Source organism: Vombatus ursinus, unplaced genomic scaffold (genome assembly GCF_900497805.2).
Source record: "Vombatus ursinus unplaced genomic scaffold, bare-nosed wombat genome assembly UNPS02012319.1, whole genome shotgun sequence".
NCBI classification, from domain to species: Eukaryota; Metazoa; Chordata; class Mammalia; order Diprotodontia; family Vombatidae; genus Vombatus; species Vombatus ursinus.
This window is the reverse complement of record NW_020952097.1, coordinates 1450438-1465655: the sequence shown is the minus strand read 5'-3', so window position 1 is coordinate 1465655 and position 15218 is coordinate 1450438. Positions and strand designations below refer to the sequence as shown.

Sequence of the window (15218 nt, the reverse complement as noted above, 5' to 3'; positions counted from 1 at the left end):
CAGATACTTGGTGATTTGAGGAGGAGGACGGTAGAATAGGGTTTAAAGATAGGCGGGATATAAGGGTCTGAGGGGTGGTAATAATGAAGGAATAAATTGCAAGGATGGGCCATGCAAATGCGTGGGAGTGGAATATGCCACGTTATAAGGTTTAGGAACAGCTAGTAGGCCAACTTGGCCAATGGGGAGTGTGTGTGAAGCAAAGTAATGTGCAATAAGCCTGGAAAAACAGGTCAGAGCGATGTTGTGAAGGGTTTTAAATACCTGTGGATAAAAGAGGCAACAGAGTGCCCATAGAGAGATTACTCAGGCAACGGGGTGAAGGATGGACTGGAGGTAGTGAAGAGAAGGGAATGAGGATAGAAAGATTTCATGGCTAGGCAGGAGGCAAGAAGAAGGAGGACCGGAGCGCGGAGAAGAAAGGGAACGGGCGCCTCCCCGCGTCCTCCTTCAGAAAGCCTAGCAGAGGCGCCTAAGCCACAAGACTACAACTCCCAAAGTGCTCCGCCCGCGTCCCGGAAGTGAGGGAGTACTGGGCGGAAGTGGGCGTGCCCCGAGGCTGGTGCGTGAGAAGCAAAGGCGGCTGTGAGCTGGGCTGGGGGTGGTGTGGGTGCGTCTATCGTCCCATGTCCTTCATTCATTTTGTGTGTGTGTGCGCGCGTGTGTGTGTGCGTATGGTGCGCACCCGGAGGGGAGGTCTCTGTGTGTCAAATGGTGTGTATGAGGAAATCTTCATGAGGAGGTGACTGTGTGCCCGAGGCTCCTGCAGGAGATGCTGTGGGTGCGAGATTGTGTGTGATCGTGGGTGTGATTGCGTGTGCAGGCGGATCTGGGCCGGGAGGATGCTCCGTGTGTGAGAGTGAGGTGTGGGTGTGTGTCTGTCTGTCTGTCTCTCGGGCGCACACCTGCGCATGCTCACATGCTCGCGTTCCCTCATATCTTGAAGAGGATGCTCTAGGTCTGAGATTCAGTCTCTCCTTCTGTTCGTCTGTTTCTCTGTCTCACCTGCGCATGCTCACATGTTCTTGTTCCCGCAAATCTTGCAGGAGAGGATGCTTTGGGTGTGAGATTGTGTGGTGTGTGTGTCTGTTTGTATCTGTCAGCCCCACGCCTGCGCATGCTTATATAGTTGCGTTCTGCAGAGCTTGCAAGAAAGGATGCTCTGGGTGTGAGATTGTGTGTTTGTGTGTGTCGGATACACCTGCGCATGCTCTGGTTCCGCAGTTACTGCAGGAGAGAATGTTCTCGGTTTGAGATTTCGTGTATGGGTGCGCGCACACGTGCGCGCTCACACACACCTGCGCGTGCTCCTACGTTCGGTTCCCCCAGATCCTGCAGGAGACCATACTGTGGGTGTGAGATTGTGTGTGATCATATATGTGATTGCATATGCAGGCTGATCTTGGAGGGGAGGATGCTTCATGTGTGAGATTTTGTATATGGGCATGTGGTTGTGTGTTCCTGCAGATATTGTAAGAGAAAATGGGAGGTGTGATACTGTGTATGATTGTATGTATGTGTGTGATTTCATGTGCTGGCAGATCTTGAAGGAGAGGATGCTATCTGGGTATGACACTCTGTATGACTATGTGTCTAGGTGACTATGTGCCTGTGGGTCAGGGACTTTGTGTGAGTGTGCATGTGAGACTGTGTGTGCCCATAAATCTTGAAAGGGAAGATGCTACATGTATGGGGGTGTGGAATTGTATCTATCTGACTCTATACTTGTCTGTGGCAGAGGGTGCATGGTATTGTGGAAAGGGCCCTGAACTTGGAATTAGAAGACCTGAGTTCAAGTTCTGGCTGTGCCACTTAATAGTTGTGTGGTCTTTGGTGAATCCCTTCACCTCTCTCAGCCTCAGTTTCCTCATGTGTAAGATGAGAAGGATGGACTTGAGCTACTTCCAACTCTGGCATTTATTGTGTATGTGACTGATTATGTCTGACTGTGTGTGTGACTCAGTGACTGGGTCATGGAGGAGGATTAGTAGGAAATGTTGGGCAGGTTATTGCATTGGGTTGGGGGTAGAAGGAGGTCTCTGTTGGAGGTGGAAGAGATGGTGATGAGTGAGGGAGTCAAGGAATCTCAGAGTGGCTGGTGGTGGGAAATGCTGATTACACTCATCTGATTCCCTTGCCCAGGTTCCCTTCATCCCCTAGCTATGGGGCTCCTGTTGGATTCACACAGGCGTCGGGCGTTGGCACGGTTGCTCCTGCGCCTAAACACTCCACTCTGGTGAGGGGTCCTACCCTGCTCAACCCTCAGCCATCTGATGGCTCCCTTCTTTCTGGCTCCTTAATCATCCTTGGTCATGTCCAGTATCCCATTCTCATTCCTCCCTGCCTCCCTTTACCTGGGGTTAGACATACACACAACGTGCCATGTATGTGTGCATGTAAGAGATGCTGACCCAAAAGAAGTATCATCAGCTGTGGTCTCCCATTTCTTTCCCTGCCTCCCACACCCAGATTTCTCAGTCCCTGGGAGTTGGAGGGGGAGTGGAGGCAGGAAAGAGTGACCCCCCTCCAGAAAGCTATTATGTATTAGGTGGGGGCCTGAGTCCTAAGAGTCAGAGGTTATACTTGCTTTCCTTCCTCTCCCCTCCACCCCTGCTACCCTGGGTTTTAGAAGGATGAACTCCTTGGATTTGGCACTTACAAGGTGAATGGTGAGAAAGAAACCTTGGAGAAAGGATTGGCAGTTATGTCATTCATCGTGGTGAGCTGTGTGGCAGCTGGTTGCCAGGGTCTCAGTGTCCCCTAACCTGTTTCTTTCCCAGTGTGGTGAGCTATTTGGCTGGTGTGTTTTGGTTCCTGGGCCTGGCCTTTTCACCACTGACCCAGAATACATACATATCAGAGAATGCTATGGGTTCCACAATGGTGGAGGAGCAGTTTGAGGGTGGAGAACATGCCCTCAACTTTGCCAGAGATTTCACTGCCCAACGCAGGAAAACAGGGTGAGTAGCAGATCAGATAGACAACTATTTGGGTCCTGTGGAAGATCCCCTTTTCAATCGTTATACAGCCATGAGTTTCCTTTCAGAGAGCAGATTTGGGGAGTTCTTCTTAGAGGGAACACTGGGGGATCCATTGTTTCTGTAGGTCTTGTCTGTGGGCATCTGACCCACTCCTCTCTTCTCCTAACCAGAAGCTTGCCTGTGGCCTGGCTGGAGCGGACCATGCGTTCTGTGGGACTGGAAGTTTATAGCCAGAGCTTCTCCCGAACATTGCCCTTCCCTGATGAGACCCACGAGCGATATGTACTGCAGGGGCCACTTGGAGGATGGCGGGGACACTGTGGGGTCATTCAGGAGAACAGATGGGATACTATGGGGGAAATAGAAGAACCACTTACAGAAGATAGAGGAGACAGTTTGGAGTCCCTTTGGAGTTTAGTGTCTACTATGGGTTCAAAAGGCATTGTTAGAGTAATCGAGGGGACCACTCAGAGGAAATACAGGGGAGATATGTTATAGGCCATTTGGGGAGGATGGAGGTCACTGTAAAGGCCCACTGGAGTGGGGAGGAGGAACACCATGGTGGGGATAATTGGGGTTCCAGCAGGGAGAAGTAGAGCAGTAACAGTGTTGGGAGCAGGTCATGAGTGAAATAACTGGAGTCACCATGTGTCTGTTTTCCCACATGGTGACCTGTACTAGTCTCTTTGCAGATGGTGTCAGGTACCAACGTGTATGGGATCCTACGAGCTCCAAGGGCAGCCAGCACTGAGTCACTGGTGCTCGTTGTGCCCTCCAGCCCTGAAACCCTCAATGCCCAAGCAGTGGGACTGCTGTTGTCCTTGGCTGCTTACTTCCGGAGTAAGGGCATGGGGGGGTGGGTAATGAGGAGGGTGGTAAGGAAGTGAGCCAGGGAGAGTGATCCAGGGATCCTGGGGCTGACTCTGGGATAGGGGTTAAGCCCTTGGGACTGACCCTTGGGGTACGGACCAGGAATGACTCCATGAGGTTTACCCTGGAGGGGCCCTGACTAAGTAACTCACTGCCTCCTACCATCTCTTCTTTTTCCCCTCCCCTTCTGCCCAGGTCAGATTTATTGGGCCAAGGACATCATCTTCTTGGTGACGGAGCATGACTTGCTGGGCACAGAGGCCTGGCTAGAAGCCTACCATGACGTCAATATTACTGGTAGGACCCCCTAGTAATCTTCCAGAACCTTTTCTTGTATAAGGCTCCCACTGACCCCTTCTCTTAATAATAATGTTAAGTCCATGAGTATAACCTTCTTGCTCCCCTTATCACATCATAAAAGTATGATCCTTATCCCATCCTTTGTCCACCAGGGAATATAGTCTTTTTTTTCTTTTTTAATAATTAATTTATTTTTCAACATTCACTTCCACAAGATTTTGAGTTTTAAATTTTCTTCCCCTCCCTCCCTTCCCCCCTCACCAAGATGGTGCGCAGTCTGATATAGGCTCTACTTATACGTTCATATTAAGCATATTTTCACATTAATCATGATGTAAAGAAGAATTAGAACTAATGGGAGGAACCATGAGAAAGAAGAAATAAAACAAAACAACAGAAGAGAAGGAGAGCAAATAGTATGCTTCCATCTGCATTCAGACTCCATAATTCTTTCTCTGGACATGGATAGCATTTTCCATCGTGAGTCTTTTGGAGTTGTCTTAGATCCTTTCATCGCTGAGGAGAGCCAAGCTTATCAAAATCAGTCATTGCACAATGTGCCTGTTACTTTGTACAGTGTTCTCCTGGTTCTGCTCATTTCACTCAGCATCAGTCCATACAAGTCTTTCCAGGTTTTTCTGAAGTCTGCCTGCTCATCGTTTCTTATGGAACAGTAATATTCCCTTACATTTATATACCACAACTTGTTCAGCCATCCCGCAATTGATGGGTATGCTCTCAATTTCCAATTCTTTGCCACCACAAAAAGAGCTGCTTCGAATATTTTTGTACATATGGGTCCTTTTCCCTTTTTTATGCTCTCTTTGAGATACAGCCCTAGAAATGGTATTGCTGGGTCAAACGATATGCACAGTTTTATAGCCCTTTGGGCATAGTTTCAAATGGCTCTCCAGAATGGTTGGATCAGTTCACAACTCTACCAACAATGCGTTAGTGTTTCAATTTTCCCCACATCTTCTCCAACATTTATCATTTAGGGAATATAGTATTAAGACCCAGGGTGAACCATAGAATCTCAGAACTGGAAGGGATCTCTGGGGTCATCTAGTCCACCCCATCTCTGGGCAAAATTCCCTTCTTCAAAATCCCTAAAAGGCATTCCCCAGTCTCCAATTGAAGATGTCCAGTGAAGAGAAACACTCTTTTCTGAAGCAGCCTACATAGTCTGCTTTAAGACCGCTCTCATTGTTAGTTCAGCTCCTTCATTCAGAGGAGGCTCTGAGGCCAGAGGTTAAGGGACTTTGTCAGGTCATATAGGTAATCTCAGTTCTGAGTCCCACTGTGATGACATCCCCTTCTTCCTCTTCCTCTCCCTGCAGGGATGCAATCATCTGCACTTCAGGGCCGCGCAGGGGCCATCCAGGCAGCAGTGGCCCTGGAGCTGAATAGTGATGTGGTCACCAGCCTGGATGTGGCTGTGGAGGGCCTGAACGGGCAGCTACCTAACCTGGACCTTCTCAATCTCTTCCATGCCTTCTGCCAGAAGGAGGCTCTGCTCTGCACTCTGCAGGGGAAGGTGATATTGGACCCTACTCTCCACATAGCTGCCCTGGCTGGATAGGAATGTTCCTGGTGGGAGGTGTCCTGTCCTTCCCTCCATCCACCCCGTCTTCCTATAGATATCATAAAGTGTTCTGGATGGGGCATAGCCTGGCTTTCCATCTTTGCCCTCACACCTTCTGACCTGGTATTACCCATCTCCTTTCCTCCCCTCTGTTCCCTATAGCTACTGCAACCAGATAATATGTCTCAGGTGGGAGTCTTCATCCTACACACATTGCCTCCTTCCCCTGAACTTACTGGATCCTGTGGCTCTATATCCCATTACTGTGCCCTTCTGACTCTCTGCTTTCCCTTGCTCCTACCATAGTTGCTATACTTCAGATGGACTATTTTTGCTGTGGGCAAACTTAACCCCTGTGTGTCTCCCCATAGCCATCATGGTTAGATAGTGTGCCTTTGGCCCTCTGAAACCCTTTGTTCCCCTTGTAATTGCTAGGGTTGGATGGAGTACTCCTGCTAGGGATATTTAGACCTTGATGCCTTATGCTCCCTTATAGTGGCCCAGGCTAAGCAGGGTATCCCCAAAGTGGGGTGGGGTGACCTAGGCCCCTGAGGCTCTGTACTTTACCGTAGATGCAGCTTCCAAACTGGGTTCCCTGGATCCCCTGGGGGTGTCTTAGCCTTCTAACCCGGTGGGCTATCTTCATAGGTACCCATACTTGACTGGAAACCCCCAAACCTCTGTATTTCCCCATAGCTGGCCAGGGCCATCCATGTTGGAGGGTATTCTAGGCCAGTGACCCCTGTGCTCCGTCCACAGCTTCAACACTCAGACTGGGCATCTCTGGGAGGCTCCCTGCATGGACTGCAGACATTGATGCTCATGGTCCTGCGTCAGGCTTCTGGCCGCCCTCATGGGCCCCATGGGCTTTTCCTGCGCTACCACGTAGAAGCCATCACCCTACGTGGTATCAACAGCTTCCGCCAATATAAGTACGACATGACTGCTGTGGGCAAGTAAGTTGCTAGGAAGGAGTCAGAGTGCGTGGGCAGCATACCTTCAGGGGGATAGGTAACCAAAGGAGGTCAGCTGATCTTGGGGTCCCTCTTTGTCAGCCTTCCTCTTACTCAGGTAACTAAGACACTTTCATAATAATAATAGTTGACATTTCTAAAACCCTAAACATTACAAAGTATCCTGCTTACAACAAGGTAAGTAATGCAAAAATTCTTCTGCTGTACCACAAAGTACATCCTTCCTTTGCTCTCTCTGCTCACTCTAGCTTTTTAGTAGCTGACTAATATCACTGTTCTTCAAGAGTTCCTTTGCCCCCACCTTAGCCCTATAGCTACCCCTCATGACCCACACACAGCATGGGTATACAACTAATGGGGATTCTGGGGTCCGGACTGCCTTCTCTATCTCCTCTCTTTAGCCTAGGACAGAGGTTGTCCTTTCCCTTGTCTCTGGATGAAAGCCTTCTTTTCTATCGCATGGCCTTGTCCTTCCCTTCTCTTCTTTCTCCCCCTCACTGTATCTACCCAACAGAAATTTAGTGCCCACTATATACAGAGCCATATGCCCAAAGCTGAAAGAAATACAAAGTTTAGAAAAACTAGGTTCCGTACTCCTGATGGAACATCCAGTCTAGTAGGAAGGTAAGGCACCAGTGCAGATAGCTGTAAGGCACCATATTGCATGAGAAGGATATTTGAGAATTGCACAGCAAAATGATGGTGAGGTCTGAGCAGTAAGGTCATTACCAATATGGACAGGGGAGGGAGGAAAGAGGAATCGGGGAAGGCTTCATACAAAAGTTTTTTGAGTTGGGCTTTAACAACTGGTAGGAATTAACACTGTGAACCATGGAGCCAAGGTAGGGGAGAGCAAAAGGTATATTTGGGGGCCAGAGACAAATCTGGTTTGGCTGGAACGTGGAGTGGAATATTGTGAGATGAGGCTAGAAAGGGAGATTGGCATTAAGCAGGGGAGACCCTACCTCTTCTTTGAATATTGGCCCTGGGCTAGCCCTTGCAGCTGTCCCTAAGGAGGCTTCCAGTCCCTTTTTAACTAGAGAGCCCTCAGAGATTTACAGAACACTTCTGCATTTTAAAGATAACTCAGTGTTTAACCTCAGAGATTGTCTGGGTCTTCAGGGGTCTTCCGCCTTTGTAGTTCCTGGAACCTTTGGTGAAGCTATGGCTCTCATCCCAGAAGGATGCTTTTTAAATGCACAAAATAAAAAAAAGCAGGATTACAAATGAAACTGACAGTACTGAAGTGCAGTTATCAAAATATTTAATAATCAGGGTTGCAGACCTCCAGGTTAAGAACCCCTGATCCAGTCCAACCCTCATTGTGCAGACAAGGAAACGGCAGTGCAGCATGAGCAATTGATGTGAGCAAAGCTGCACAAGCCAGGCCTTGGGTTTGAGTCCTTGGACCCCTGGCCCAGTGCTCCTTCCATTTCATCCTGCTGCCTCTCTGTTCCTCTGGTAGCTTTTAAAAGATTGACCCCAGCTCGTTCTCGTCTTGGCAGAGAGCCGTGGCTCCATGTCAGAGGGGGATTCCTTGGGGGATGGCTGACTAAATGGACCACCTTCCTTCCCCAGGACCTTGGAGGGAATGTTCCGCAAATTGAACAACCTTCTCGAGCGACTGCATCAGTCCTACTTTTTCTACCTCTTGCCGTCACTGTCACGCTTTGTCTCCATTGGTCTCTACATGCCTGCCATTGGCTTCCTACTTTTCATCCCTGGCCTGAAGATATCCTTCCTTGTGTGTCTGGGTGTTGGGGATGGGGAGAGTTGGCAATGGGAGGTTGCCTAGGGACTCAGGGAGTATCCCCAGGTGAACTAGGGAGAGGAAAAGCAGGAGAGGCTAGGAATCACATGATCCAGTGGGTTGGGGATGAAAAGGACCTCCCTAGTCCTGTCATTGCCCTTGACTTGGATCATGCCCTGGAACTGTGGGTGAAGCTCAATAAGGCGGACTTCGGCCCTGAGGAGCAGTTAGGCCCCAATCACAGCCTTGTCCAACCTTTTGGACAGGTGAGAGCAAAGGAAAACCAACTGGGAGGTGGGGGGTAAGATTTGTTCACTGTGGACAGGGGGAAAAGACTAGGTCTAACCTGCCATTATACTTGGAAATGTAGCCCTGAAGAGGAAGAGATCTTGTTCTCCTCAACCATTCCTCTTTGCCTGCCTAATTTGGATCCTGTCCTTTTATAGTCCTGTTACACCCCATCCCCCACACCCACACACACACACACCCCCCCCCCCCCCCCCCCCACCACCCCCACCCCCCCAGGATACGCTGGGGAGCAGCTCTGATACTGATTCCCTGATGGTTCCTCTACTGTAACTCCCCCTCCCCATTTTCCCCTAAACTCTGATGATACTCCCTTGTGGTTTCCTGCTACCCCCAGGATGTGATTTGACCCCTGTGACTTCCTCCTAAGTATGTAACTTTGATCCCCTTTGTCTTTCTAGGATGCTCGAGGTGTGGCTCTTACCCCTCTGGTGGCCCCTGTGCTGATATCTCAGGCCACTGGTTTAGCCCTGTACCTGCTGCCTGTCATGGGCCAGCATGTGGCTGCCCAGCACTTCCCTGTGGCTGAGGCTGAGGCTGTGGTGCTCACGCTGCTCGCCATCTATGTGGCTGGCCTGGCCTTGCCTCACAGCACCCACCGGTGAGCTCCTCCAGGGATGGGGCTCACAGCATCTGCTGGTGAAATATTGGGGGAGTAAGATTTGTAGTGGGATGGGATGGCTCAGCTTATGGGAGCATGTGGTCTAAAACCTCTGAACTACATCTCCTTGTCCCCAGGGTCGTGAGCAGCACACCCCGAGGCCCAGATAGTGGCTGGATGGCCCTGAAGCTCGTAGCCCTGCTCTATCTGGCGATACAGCTGGGCTGTATCTCCCTCTTCAACTTCTCTCTGGGCTTTTTGCTTGCTGTTACCATGGTGCCCGCTGCTGCCCTCACCCAGCCGAGTGGACCCAGGTCTGCATATGCCATCAACCATCTGGGCCCCAATTTACCCTCTACTCTAACCCCAAGCCCATTACACAGTCCAGTGTTTCCTCACCCCACCCCCAACTTGGGAACTCCCCATCTTCTGGATTCCCTCCCTCTGCCTCTCCCACCTTCCCATAGGGACCACTCCTTCCTGGAAATCTCATCCCCTGATTTTGCCTCTTTTTCCCCTTCCTAGGTTTCTGTATGCAGTGTTACTAGTGCTGGTGAGTCCAGGGGCCACCCTCCTGGGCAGCCTTTTCCTGTGGCGTGAGCTGCAGGAGGCACCCCTGACGCTTGCTGAGGGCTGGCAGCTGTTCCTCAGCGCTCTGGCCCAAGGTGTCCTAGACCACCACCTCTATGGCGCCCTGCTTTTCCCACTGCTCTCCCTAGGGCTCTACCCCTGCTGGTTACTCTTTTGGAATGTCCTCTTCTGGAAATAATGACCCCATCCCCACTCCCTCATTATCCCTTAGGCTTACTGAAACCAAGAGGGAGCTGAGGAATATTCCCTTCTGTGTTTGTGGTGAAGAATTTTACAGATGTACATACAGTTGGATGGGCTCTTAGAGGTCATCCAGTGTAACCTCGTCTTTTAAAGAGGAAAACAGTATTGGAGCAGGGAAAAGTCAAGGTCACACAGTGAGTTAACAGAGCTGGGACTCTAACTCGGGCCTTACCTGCCAGCCAAAGTTTTTAGGGTGACATTCCCACAGCCTTTGGCAGTCCTTACTTCAATACTACCTGGGGACTGATTAACCCAGGGCCAATACCTACTGCTGGAAGGAAGGAGGACTGTGTGACTGCTTACAGTGGGGGCAGGGAGGCTGAGGAGGGGAAAGAGAGGTCCACATGTGCTCCAAAGCAGCAGTTTGATTGGGTTGCTTTGGAAGGACCTCTCCATGTGTTTCTCCCCCATTCCAAGGAAATAAACAGGTCTGGGGGGTTTTTGTGTGTGGATTTTATGGGTTTCTTGGTTCCTGATCCTCTTCTTTCTGATCAAATCCTTTTTGGGGAGAACAGGTGGTGGGGTCAGCAGTCCCAGAGAGAGCACTTCAGCTCCCAGAATTGGGGGCATGCAGAGAAGAGAAGACTGACTCTACCATGTATCAGTATCATAAGATTTGGGGATTTTAGTGGACTGCAAAGTTGATAGGAATCAAAGTTGTAGTAGGGCCACCCAAAATGCTAATAGGACTTTCAGCTACATGAGGAGAGCCCTGGTGTCCAAGACCAGGGAGTTTATGGTTCCTATGCATTCTTACCTGCTCATAATACATATAAAGCATTATTTCAAGTTCTGGGCACCACAATGCTTAGGGAAGCTAGATGACCATAGGAGGTAGAGTGCTGAACTTGAACTCTAGAAGCCCTCAGGGTCCTCATCTGTAAAATGGGGGTAATAATAGCACCTACCTCAGAGGGTTGTTGTGAAGATCAAAGATGAAATATGTAAAGCACTTTGTTATTTTAAAGCCCCGTGTAAATGGTAGCTGTTACCATTTTCAGATCTGATAAAGCTCCACAGAATGTGACTCATACCGCATGATGGTGTGGAGGTGGCTTCAGGTGCTCTAGGAGGCTGTGCCAGCCCCGTACAAGTTCTGTCAGGTGTATCATGCTGGAAAGGCTTTGAGGATGGCTCTTACCACTGGCCAGGCTCCACCTAGCAAGGTGTGAAAGGATACATCCCCAGGAGGCAGTCACTCACTGTGGCAACCCATGAAGAAAAATGCCAAATGGTCCTCAGCCCTCTGCTGACTGGGTGTTGGAAAAGGGGCAGGGGGTGCTAAGAACCACCCCATTTCTCCAGCTATCTGTAAGCAGTTTAGTTGTTGGTATCCTCGGTGTGAGATTTTTGCCGGTGCCTGAGAGTAGGTATGCCTGTAGGAACTGAATCACATCGACATTGAAATTCTCACCATAAATGAGAAGACAACAGGACATCGCAGCTAAAGGAATGGAGAACTGCCAGGTTCTCCCTGGAGAGGCAAATTAGGGAGTTGGCAGAGTTCACGTTCAGAGCTGCATGGGATCTTGAGTCATCTAATCCAACTCCATTATTTCCCAGATGAGGAACAAAGGGCTCTCATGACTTGCCCAGATCACCACAGGTCATTGAGTAACAGCTAAAATTTTTACCCAGATCTTTTTGGTCTGGATCCTTTTGATTGGATCTAAATCCAATGTTCTTGCCACTGTAGTACACTGCCTGCTTCTGTGGTTGGTTTTATCATGCATCCAAACGCATGAAGAAATGTTTCACAGGATGTCTGGTCATCTTAAATTGTAACATTCATGACAAATACTGCTAAATGATTGTAGGTTATATATCAACTTCTGTTGCAGAAAATGAGGCAGAAGAGAAATTCTCTGAAGAGCTTGATATGACCCTCCTATTTAAATGCACATGTTTTATGATGCTTGATGACTTCCGTGCAAAAGGGGGCATAGAAGGATGACCGAAAAAAAATTAGAAAATATGGTTCAAAGGCTTATAAACTACACAGAAGCCTATATATCATGCATACTTTAAGAAAATGATTTACTTCCTTGGACATTGGGAGCACCACACAATATCACCAAAAATGAATTTATTATACATTAAAACAGGAAATTACAGTTTTGATAAGGGAGTCATTCCCTATTCAACTATATACATTCTGATTTGTTAGAACAAAGATGGAGATTGACACTGATATCAGAAATGTATATTAGAACAACTTGGAGATGGCACCTGGCACCCATAAATTTGGAGGAAAAAAACAATGCATTCAGGGTTGTGGAAAATCAAGCATACGTTGTGTGTGGGATGTTTCTAGAAAGCAGTATGATAGTACAAAGTTACAAAAATAACCATATCCTTTGATCCAGTAGCTCCAGTGTTAGGATAATAGTGTTAATACCCTGACTATAAAAAACAACAGAAAAAACTTTGTTGAATAATTTTTCTAGCAGCATTATAGGTAGTTGGAGGGAAAAGGAAGAGATTTTAAAGTCGAACAATAGGGGAGTGGTTATTTAAATTGTGGTTGAGTAATGGAATAAAAAAAGCAATGAAGTTGAACAACTATAGAAATACAAAGAAATCCGGAAAGACCTTTGTGGAATAAAGCAAGGTGAAAAAATAACTAGAATGGAGTACACATGAACTATAAAGGAAGTAATAAGAATAAGGACAAAGAATCCTAATGAGATGAGGGATGAGCAGAAATTAATTGATGTAAATAGTGAAAATTGTGTGTATAGATGGTGGGAGCTAAAGGTGCATGTGGTGGCATTGCCATAGTTCTATTCACCCACACTTGGTGCCTTCCCTTGCTTTCTCTAATCTACAGAGAGCAGTGGAGCTGTCAGATTAATTCTTGCCAAGTGGGGTTGTAGCCACCAGATAGCTATCCAAATACACCTAAGTAACCTCCTTCCTCCCTGCAACCTGATCATACTCGAGTCTGCCAGTTTTGTCCAGGTTTTGGAGAGACCTAGAGTTAATGACCTGAATATGCCCCCAAATTACTAGAAACAGGGAACCCTTTCATCTCTATACTTTAAGCCTTCATCTCATCTTTAGACTCTTCTATCTTTATTCACAACTGTCATTCGTTTAGTTTTTTCTTTAAAAAGAATTCATGTAATTTATTGAAATACAACTACAAAATAGCACGGCAAAATAAAACTATAAAGCTTTCAAATAGCAAGCAAGTTGTAGGATTGGTAGTAGCTTGCATTTATTCCCCGTTGCCCTCACACAACCTCCCATCTTTTAGGAAAAGGAAAAGAAAGAGCATAAAGGGGAGAATAGAAACCCCAACACCAGTTGATGTGAACACAAAAGGGCTGGACTTCTAGACTGAATCAATTAGTCAGTCGAGGGTGTGGACTGGATATGGAGAGACCAGAAAAGATGGAGTAGGAAGTAGCAGTACAACCTAGCACTCCTCACAATTACTACAACAAAGATGTCAGAAGACCACCAAGCCATACAGTGATCAGGAAATATAAGAGAGAACTATAACAGGTAATTTTTCCAGCCCCAGATCACAAATCTGGCCCCATAGACAAGTGATAAGGGCAGAAATTATGGAAGAGGGGTAGGCTAACATTTCTGTTGCTCTGACCCCAAACCTGTATCTAGAATTTAACACAAGAATAAGTGGCCAGGGTAGGGGCTGCAACAGTGTTACTTTGAACCTGTGAAGCATTCCAGTTAACTGACAGGCTGGGGCCAGTAGCAGTTTATTGGAGTTCCAAGTAGAGGCATGTCTGCAGTTGTGTTGCCTAGATCCAAACCTGGGTTTGGAGCCTAGAAAACTCAGTCCAAGAAGGCAGGGAATAGACCACTTAGGACCTACTGAAAGTTTACAGCTCCTTGGACCAAGCAACCTCTGTAATCTATGAAGAATATAACATTTAATTGGAGAACCTCAGAAAATACAGATCAGGGCCAAAGCCCAAACATTCCCTCTAGAAATATGCTGAGCTTGGCCTTAACATAAAGTCCCAATTCAGGAAGTAAGACTAGGAAAACCAAATTAAAAAAATACTCCTATGATAAAAAGTTATTGTGATGCCAGTAAGTCCCAAAATAAAGCCAGAGGAGGGGGATAACTCTAAAACATCTATAAGCAAAACCTCAAAGAAAAACACAGTTTAACCACAAGGTCAATTAGAATTTCTGGGAGTAAGGGTTTTAAATAGAATTTAGAATTATATTATAAATTAAAGAGTGATCAAGGGGAAAAAAAATTGGAAAAGAAAGTTTTGGAGGAAAGAGCTAGAAAGAGAATTAACAGCTCAATAGAAATGGTCAAAATCTTCCCCAAATAACACACTCCATGAAAATTGGAATGTACCAAACAGAAGTTAATGATGCCGTAAGACAGCATGAAATATCCAGTCAAAAGACCGTAAGAAATACAAGAAAATGTAAGGTGTCTAATGTCAAAACAAAGAATCATGGAAAATAAATCAAGGATAGGTAAGAATCATGGGCATACCTGAAAGTCATGATAAAAAAGAATGAGGATATCATATAACTAGAAATCATAAAAGAAAACTGCCCCCAACTTACTAGGACCAGAGGGCAAAGTGAAAAATAACCAATGTGGAATGTACTAGATGAGGGCTTGTGAGCAACCATATTAGAAACTACAGTCCCTTAAGTTACTTCTAGAACTCCTTCTCTGGGGACCCAACCTGCCAATGTGAGTGAAGTTGGAGAACTTCCCCAGAGGAAGTGTTACATTGTAGGGGCTTCATCTGGGACAAATTTGGGTCCCCTTGCTTTTGCAAAGACCATCTGAAAAAGTTCTTCATCCAGAATTCTCATTATTAAGATTCCTCAGCCCCCTAGGGTTACACACACACACCTACCAGAACCCTGAGGGGAGAAGTAGTAGCTGCCTTCTAGGGACCCAACATGTCAATGCTGTGGGAATTAGGAGGGTAAGCCCAGAGAATGTGCTACAAGAGAATATGATAAACTTTAGAACTCACCAAGATTTTCTCAACAAGCCTTCTGAGGG

At 47.2% G+C, this 15218-nt stretch overlaps 1 protein-coding gene across 5 annotated transcripts; it reads left to right on the top strand.

The window, feature by feature from the left end:
- Positions 1-540: 540 nt before the first annotated feature.
- Positions 541-11223, top strand: GPAA1 (glycosylphosphatidylinositol anchor attachment 1). Of its 5 annotated transcripts, XM_027857799.1 has the most exons (14): positions 1484-1924; positions 2143-2236; positions 2781-2960; positions 3152-3263; positions 3674-3821; positions 4047-4148; positions 5492-5688; positions 6496-6692; positions 8289-8442; positions 8634-8726; positions 9168-9367; positions 9505-9681; positions 9893-9920; positions 11203-11223. In XM_027857799.1, exons 1-14 carry the CDS (start codon positions 1570-1572, stop codon positions 11206-11208), a joined length of 2043 nt encoding a protein of 680 aa, XP_027713600.1. In that variant the 5' UTR covers positions 1484-1569; the 3' UTR covers positions 11209-11223. The 5 variants fall into 5 exon arrangements, with proteins under 5 accessions (XP_027713603.1, XP_027713602.1, XP_027713601.1 ...); XM_027857802.1 differs by lacking the exons at positions 1484-1924; positions 11203-11223 and adding an exon at positions 541-562 and having other exon boundaries at positions 9893-10658; XM_027857801.1 differs by lacking the exons at positions 1484-1924; positions 11203-11223 and adding an exon at positions 550-585 and having other exon boundaries at positions 9893-10658.
- Positions 11224-15218: the final 3995 nt, after the last annotated feature.

Bases quoted from the DNA above. Each gene is read 5' to 3' on its own strand.
- GPAA1 (XM_027857798.1), top strand. From the start codon at position 1,570: ATGACACTCTGTATGACTATGTGTCTAGGTGACTATGTGCCTGTGGGT. The intron at 2,961-3,151 runs GTGAGTAGCAGA...TCTCCTAACCAG, and splicing joins GCCCAACGCAGGAAAACAGG to AAGCTTGCCTGTGGCCTGGC. The intron at 9,368-9,504 runs GTGAGCTCCTCC...CCTTGTCCCCAG, and splicing joins TTGCCTCACAGCACCCACCG to GGTCGTGAGCAGCACACCCC.